At 45.6% G+C, this 8,142-nt stretch overlaps 1 protein-coding gene across 1 annotated transcript in view; it reads left to right on the top strand.

The window, feature by feature from the left end:
- The window catches only part of HYDIN (HYDIN, axonemal central pair apparatus protein), a 474,307-nt gene that overhangs the window by 339,323 nt on the left and 126,842 nt on the right, over positions 1-8,142 (top strand). Inside the window, 1 exon segment of the mRNA XM_010850902.1 lies at positions 280-593. Within this exon segment, the coding sequence (XP_010849204.1) occupies positions 280-593 (314 nt within the window).

Below are 8,142 nucleotides of genomic sequence, written 5' to 3'. Positions count from 1 at the left end.
CTTTCCTCTTTCACTTTCATCAAGAGGCTTTTGAGTTCCTCTTCACTTTCTGCCATAAGGGTGGTGTCATCTGCATATCTTAGGTTATTGATATTACTCCTGGCAATCTTGATTCCAGCTTGTGCTTCTTCCAGCCCAGCGCTTCTCATGATGTACTCTGCATAGAAGTTAAATAAGCAGGGTGACAGCCTTGATGTGTAAATCACTTTGCTTGTCCTGTATATCAGATTGAAAATGCATAGTGTAGAGGTTGGTAATTCCCCATTATCTTTTTTGTAGCCTGTTAAACTGGAGGTCGGTGAAGTGAAAGACCTGCTGGTCAGATTTGACCCTTCCTACAAAAATGATCTGAACAACTGGGTGGCCGAAGAAGTTTTAGCCATCAAGTATGTGGAGCACCCTCAAGTGGACATCCTGCACCTGCGTGGAGAAGTGAATTACCCCAACCTCACCTTTGAGACCATGGAGCTGGATTTTGGCTGTATCTTGAATGACACTGAGGTGATCCGCTACGTCATGATCACCAACTGCAGCCCCCTGGTTGTGAAGTTTCGCTGGTTCTTCCTGGTGGATGATGAGGAAAATCAGATAAGGTACCAACCAGCAGGGCAATCCTGCAGAGCTCTCCTGTGCTTTCATTTTTTTAAATCTCCTTTGGACTTTGCACTGAGTTTCCTGTATTCTGAGTCCTGGTCTTCCATGAATATTTTCATTTTTTAACTTCTATTTATTTATTTCTGGCTTTGCTGGGTTTTCTTTGCTGCATGCAAGCTTTCTCTAGTTGCAACAAGCAGGGGCTACACTTCAGTGACGATGCCTGGGTTTCTCACTGTGGTGGCCTCTTGTTGCAGAGCACGGGCTCTAGGGTGTGTGGTCCTTCAGTTGTTGCAGCTCTTGGGCTCTAGAGCACAGGCTTCAGTAGTTGTGGTTTATGAGCTTAGTTGTTCCACGGCACGTGGAATATTCCCAAACCAGGACTGAACCAGCGTTGCCTGCATTGGCTGGTGGATTCTTAACTGCTGGACCACCAGGGAAGCCCTCAATAATACTTTCAGTTGGGATAAAGTTCCACAACTAATCACCGACAGAGGAACAAAGAGCCATGGTCCATCCTAGGTTTCACAGGAACAGCAGATAACATATCCTTGAGAGCCCCAATTGCCACTAGACGAACAAAGTGATATCCCTAAGCCTGCTCTAATTTTGAATCTAGCGGTTGGATCATTAGATATTTATCACTAAAAATAGTCTTTGTCGAGTTTCCTTAATAAGCATTTCAAACTCAAAGCACAAATCGAGTAGGACAACACATGAGGCATGTGCTCCCCTGAACTCTACCTTCTGCATATTTCAGTGGGTTTTGTCCTGGCCCATAAAGGTACATTGTATGTATAGACATATACTCATACATGGGAGTGTATGTGAGAGATGGCAAGCACTGAAAGGGAAAAGCTGTCTTCACAATATTTAGGTTTAAAAGTGTCTCTCCTTTTCACTTAGAAGCTAAATCCAACTTAATTTGAAAAACACTCCTTTATAGAAACGGAAGCAGCCTATTTCATTCAGGCCTTAGTAAGTTTCATCTGGGTCAAAACCCACATTGGTGGCCAGGATGAATGGGCTTCTGCATGTTTCCCTGCTAGATGTTTGGACAGCTCAGTTTTCAACACCTGAATATGAACAGCCATTCTTAACTGGGAGTAGCTCATGTTGTTTCTTGGCTAGTCGATGCTTCCTATACACAGTCTCATCTTGTGTATGACAGCCATCCTTTCCTTTAGCATCCTGTTTCCATGGTAACTATGGCTTGCTCTGCACGTCTTCCGTAAACATCTGATGATAACCCAGTGTAGCACTGAAGCCGGTTCAGGGCCTGAGTGATGAGCCTACTCATTTAGGTGCCAATGATTGACTGTTCAGGTTTGGGATGAAATTTTGTAGATAGTGAACGTTTAAAATAATTATGGAAAAATCAGTCAACCTGACCTAATGAGTTTCGACTACCAGATTGTAGAAGTTATTCTGATGAAACACAGCTAAATGAATTTATTCCATCTGGGAGCAGGGGACATGCTTTATTTATTTTTTTGTTTTCGAGAAGCCATTTCCATAATTTAAAATGATGACATTTTGAAAATGTACTTGGCCAGTACTAGAGGTGATACACAAATTTTTCAAATAAACACTCATTTGACCTTTATTTCCCTTTCTTCTTTGTCTTCTGATATCTTGATATTGAGCCTCTTGCTTATATTTCATTTGTTCATTCAGAGAGTCTCTTGGAAACCATTTGATAAGTGACTCTTATACACCAAATACTTAATGAGGCATCAGAGATACAGAAGTAAGACGTGATCCCTGGACTGAGGCTGTTGGGGAAGCAGGTGTGTAAACCACGGTGGGCACATGGTGGTGCCAGGCTCTATGAGAAGCCATGGGGATGAGTGCTCACAGGAGTCAGAGAAGACTACGCTGAGAAGCACAGTTAAATGCTCTAGTCAGAGAAGCCCAGAAACATTCTCAGTTACAGAAATAGCATGTATAGAAGTTAGGATTCATGGATTCTGTCCCAAGTGACAGGAAACCTGGCTCTATGTAAAAACGAAAGACAGAGTTCATTCACTGGTTGCCACAGCTCAAAATTCCAAGTTCATTTTGGCTTCTGGCCTGGCTTAAAGGAAAGACGCAAAGAATGTCCCTGGTGCCAGTCTCCCTGTCTCAGCTCTGCTCTCCTTCACATGTTAGCCATGTTCTCAGAGCTGCCAGCACTCCTGGGGCCATGTCTGTGCGATTCTGAGCCACTGGAAAGGAAGATGAGCCTTGGTCCCAGAATTTTCAGGAGATTCACTCTGATGGGACCATCTTAAATCACCTCTCCTGTCCCCTCCCCTCACCAGTCCCGTCAGGAGAGGGTGAAGCACTTGATTAGCATTGACCTGATTGTATGCCCCATGCCACGGGCTGCACTGGTGACTCAGAACCACGTGGACTGAAAGGGTGGGAGTGGGGCACATCTCCATACAAAAGCTGCAATATGGGGGGAGGAATGCGGGAGAAGCAGATGGTACACACTTGTCAGTGTCCACAGGGGCCACAGCACAGACTTCATCTGTAGGGGGGCAGTCAGGGAGAGGAGTCTGGGCAGGTAGACTGGCGGAAGCACGTGAGAGGCCTGGGATTCCATGATAAGGACCTTAGCCTCTTTCTTGGATGCACTGGTTGGAGTTGTAATCGGGAGAGTGACAGAGACAGGTTTTCTTGGAAAAATAACCCTTAGCAGCAGTCAGCACAGTTGTCCATCCCTTCCTTCCTGAAACATAATTCCTTTCATGTCTTGAATAGCACCATACTCTCCTGCTTTTCCTCTTGTCCCCTCGACTGACTATTCCGCAGCTCTTGGCCAGCAACAGCTGGAGTTGTGGGGGCACAGGGCTCCCTCCTAGGCCCTCTGCTCCTCCTGGAGTCGCCCCACCCACAGCTTCACTCAGCTCCTGTGGCAGAGGCTTCTGAATGTGTATCCACTCCTAGAACCCTCGGAGTTGCACGTTTACCTTCTTGACATCTCCTCTTGGCTGTTTCATAGGCGACTCATGTCCAGTGTACCGCACTCCAAACTCAGGCTCAGTCCCCTCCCTGCTTCTCCTCCAGGGCCCCTGTTCCAGTAAATGACCCCACTGGCCTTCTGGGAGGCATCCAGATTTCTTCCTCTTTCGTATCCCATGTGCCCCATCAAATCCATCACCAAATTCTACCTACTCCACCTTCTAAAAACCTCTCATTCCCATTCCCATGGTTGTTACACTAATTGAAGGTATCCTTGCCTCTTCCCTGGACCGTTGTGATAGCCTCTGACTGGGTTTTCAGCCTTTGAGGACACCCGTGCTTTTTGAGATTAAGTATAGATACTCACTGTATTCCTCAAGGCTCAACATGTACCACCCCTGTGTTCCTCTCCAAGTGTTCCTCACTCTGCTGTCTGCTGCCACCTTGACATCTTTCTGTTTGCTCACATGCCAGCCTCTTTCCTGCCCCGTGCTGTTGTTGCCTCACGCCTTCTCTCTGCTGGAAGCTCTACCTGCTCACCTAGCTAGCCCTGCTGCCTTGTCAAGTCTCAGGTTAAACTTCCTTCCCTGAGAAGCCTTCTCTAAGACCCTTCCCTACTGGAGATCCCCTGTCATAGGCACTGGTAGCCCGTATCCTCCATGATTCATCACATTTGAACTCTGGCTTAGGTTCAACTCCCCTGCTGGCTCTTAATCCCTGTGAGACTAGGGAGTGCATCTGACCTGTGGCTTCTTTATCCCTGGGCCCAGCACAGTCCATAGCACAGAGTGAGTCTTGAAAGAATATTTTGTAATTAATCAACTTCTCTCCCTGCCCCTGGTGTTTGTAGTGAGAGGAGAGTCATTTCATAACTGGTTTAACATTCTTTTCTGTGAGCTTCCTGGCACCTGCCAAATGGAAAGGTTCAAGGCATAAATGTCACCTTGCATAGAAAAAAATGCCACTTGCTGTCCAGACAGATTCTGTCTGGACAGCCTGTCAGGAAAACATGAACCACTCATTGACTAAAGGTCACTTTTATCAGATATACCAACACAAACCTTTCATTTCCAATCAGAAATTCCTCTAACCCTCACAACTAATAAAAGAAACAAAATCGTAAAAGAGGATTTTCTTTTTTATTAGACAGGATATGAGGAGATCTCAACACTGTCAATATTCCTACCTGTCACAGCACACATATATCACACCGAAGGGAGTGTGTGTGTACATGTGTGCAGACATGTGTCTGTGCATTTGGGAGTTTGTGTATATGTGTGAGATTTTTTAGGCAATTCTTACTCAGACATTCAAAGCATCTCTCTTGTTTGAGCATAATTTTTGTTCCAAAAATTTTTCCATCTCATGTCACACATAAAAACAAAGAAGTGAAGTGGGCAAGTGTGTTTGGTAAGCACTCTGTAAGCCTGCCATTGTCTGAAACCCACTCATCTATGTGAGTCCCTGTGCATGACAGGGTTGTAGACTGACTCTGGTAGATGACAGTCCAGTTGCTCACGTGTAGTGAGGAAGCTGGGGTGACACATCGGGGCTGGGCACGGCTGCCGGCCTGGTCAGCGCTGTAGGAATGTACCCTTTCTTTGGCCTGACTGCTCAGCTGGATAAGAACATGATGTTTCATGGCATCCGTGTAGAAGGAGAGCAAAGGAACACCCACACTCAAACCAGGCTTTGCTCTGAAGAGACCAGAGAGAGCCAAGCAGATGCTGGCTCAGCTGGCATCTGTGCCCAGACTAAGAGCTGCAGGCTGACGCGATGTTAGAACTTCGAGCGTGGGCCACGTGGTCCCCAAGGACAGCTTTGCCTTTTCATTTCCAAACCAGATTATAAATAAATCAAATACAAGAGCCTAAGGGAGCCCAGCCTGACAGCAAAAGAACATGTATTGTTCTCACACTGATTTTTCTGTGGTGAGCATCATTTATCCAATACTGTGATTGTAAGAGGAGAGTGGAACGGCTGGAAGCGCGATAGAGGGACGCTCATTGCCTGGAGGCTTCTGTCTGTTTCTTCATCACCCCTCACTCTGTCTTGCCTTGGAAGTGGAACTTTTTAAAGACATGGAGTCAGTGGTAGCTGAGGTCCTGGGCTGTGGAATTGGACATGGCTGGTTATGTCCTCCTAGGTCTGTGCTCCTAAATGTATGACCCTGTGCCCTGGTTTACTTACCTGTAGAAGCGGGTAATGCAGAAACCGAAAAGAGTTGTTGTGAGCACTAAATGTTAATGAAGTTCATGTGTCTCCAAGATGACACTTGAAAGAAAAGTCTGCAACTGGTGGCTGTTTCCAGGTCTCAAAAGGTTCCTTCATCTCTGTTCCTTCCCACCAAGGGCTGCTAAGCGAAACCCTCCCCAGGACCCTAAGCGTTAGAACCACAGGATCTTTAGACACCCAGATAATGGACTCAGACCCCTTTTTCTTCTAAAGGGTAGAAACTCACTTCCCTGTACCAGGCCACATTCACCAAGGCTGAAGCCGAACCTTCACAGGCCAAGTGTGGGCCGGATGGCCAGGCCCAGCTTGCCTCCCTGTCCTCCCCACCACTCCTCTCCACAACCAGGTAAGCCCGGACTCAGGGTCAAGGATAAGCCCTTGCTTTGCCCAAGGGCCCAATCAAGAAAACAAAAATGTTTAGGGGGAAAATAAAATGAGGCTTTATTTTTCTTTCAAAACAAAAATAATTTTATTGAGTCCCCTGGGGCAGGCACTGGGTATCCTTGCACCACAGCCTTCCAGGGCTGCTCAGTACGCTGAGAGCCTGGCCTCTGAGGCAGCCTCCCACTCAGCCACCTGCCCCACCTGACTTGGTGGATGGCTGAGGGTCCCTGAACCTCGGCTTCCTCATCTGAAATGAGGGCGATTGTAATGGCGCCTCCCACATATGGACGTGGTGAGGATTGACTCCACCCCTACTCAGAGCTTAGATCTTCGCCCATCACATAATAAATGATCAGGAAGTGTCAGGTGTTATGGTCATTCCTTTATTGAGGAAATCATTGGATTGGCACCCCTGTGCAAACACAGGACCTATTTGAGAAGAAGGGTCCCAGAGTTGGCTTGGAGATACCTTCTCCTGAAATCAGTCAAAAGCTACAGAGCCTGAGGGTCACAGGTTATCTCTTGCTAGCCTGAGCATTTATCCCTTTCATAAATAACCCTCTCACTTCCAGGCCCTGAACCTCTTGGAATCCTTTAAACTTCTGCAGCATGGTTTTTTCTTTTCCACCTTCCAGGAAGTTTGTACAAGAAATTATAGAGCCTGAGGGCTAGAGGACAAGCAGCTCTGTTGAGGGAGCAAGAAGGTCAAAAAAGGGAACAGAAGTGGCCACAGATGGCTTCAGGCAAAGTGCCAAGTCAAGTCAAGTTAGGCCCCTCCCACCCCCCTTTTTGCCCTAATTCTCCCCCTGCTTGTATTTGACCCAGAATGATGATTTTACAGCCTACAGAATGACTCCAGGGGCACCAGGGACTAACCCTTCACCTGTATGAGTCTCCTTTTGCTGCTGTAACAGACCACCATAAGCTGATGCTGGCAGGAAGTAGACAGCACGCCTAAAGGATTGGTCTAGATGAGGTTAGGAAAGAGCGCGGAGGCCTGAAGGGATAAGGGGTGAGACTTAACCAGAACCTCCGTGGCCTTCCTCACCAGTTCAGGATGTCCTGTGACCTGTTCTTCTGAGTCATGTATGGCTGAGGGTTGAGGGGCAGTTGACCTAAGAATATCCCCTGAGCAGTGGGGCAGAGGTACTGGGGATTAGAACTTCAACATAGTATTTCAAGGGGGACCTTGAATTCAGCTCATAACAGTCTTTAATTAAAAAAATTTAAATCAGCAAATGTATGAGGAAACATTCGAAGAGTAAAAAGGTCATGACATCAGAAGCCCATGAGCCAGGGAAATGGTAACAATATGACTGGGAGGTTCTGCAGGGCCAGTCAGGTCATGCTAAGAAATTTGATTTTTCTTCCAAAATGTGGGGGAAAGCTATGGAAGGGTTTAAAGTAAGAGAGTGACATGGGCTACTGTGAACCAGAAACAGCAGTCCTTAGAATAACTGTAACTGCAAGAGGTCATTATCAGCAGGCCCATTAAAGGAGGGACAGACTCATTAAAGACACTTCTATGGGTATACTTAAGAAAGAAGGAAAATTATCTGATATAATGTCTAAGATTCAAGAAAGATTTCTGAACTAAGAAAATGGTACATTATGGGTAAAGTTAAACTCCATTAACTACATAAAATGATAATAGTAATGTAAAATCTGGGGGATAAATATCATTTCAATATAGGACTGAAATACTGTTCACTACGAAAGAGGAGAAATCAAAGATTTTAGGTCTTTGAATTGTTCCAGAAGAGGGAAAAAGTAAAGGGGACAATTACAGTCAATCCAAAGATAAATTTAAAAATTAGGGGAAGGGGTGACATGGAGAAGATACAGAGAAAATTTTTAAAAATTACAAAATAAAATGATAAAATAAATCCAAATGTATCAGTAATTGAAATCAATGTAAATTAAACTAGCTAAGAAAATGGCTGTGCTTCTGGATTTTACTCACAATTATTTTAAAAAGAG

This window comes from Bison bison, unplaced genomic scaffold, assembly GCF_000754665.1.
Source record: "Bison bison bison isolate TAMUID 2011002044 unplaced genomic scaffold, Bison_UMD1.0 scf7180017864297, whole genome shotgun sequence".
NCBI lineage: Eukaryota > Metazoa > Chordata > Mammalia > Artiodactyla > Bovidae > Bison > Bison bison.
This window is presented reverse-complemented; position numbering and strand designations above follow the sequence as displayed.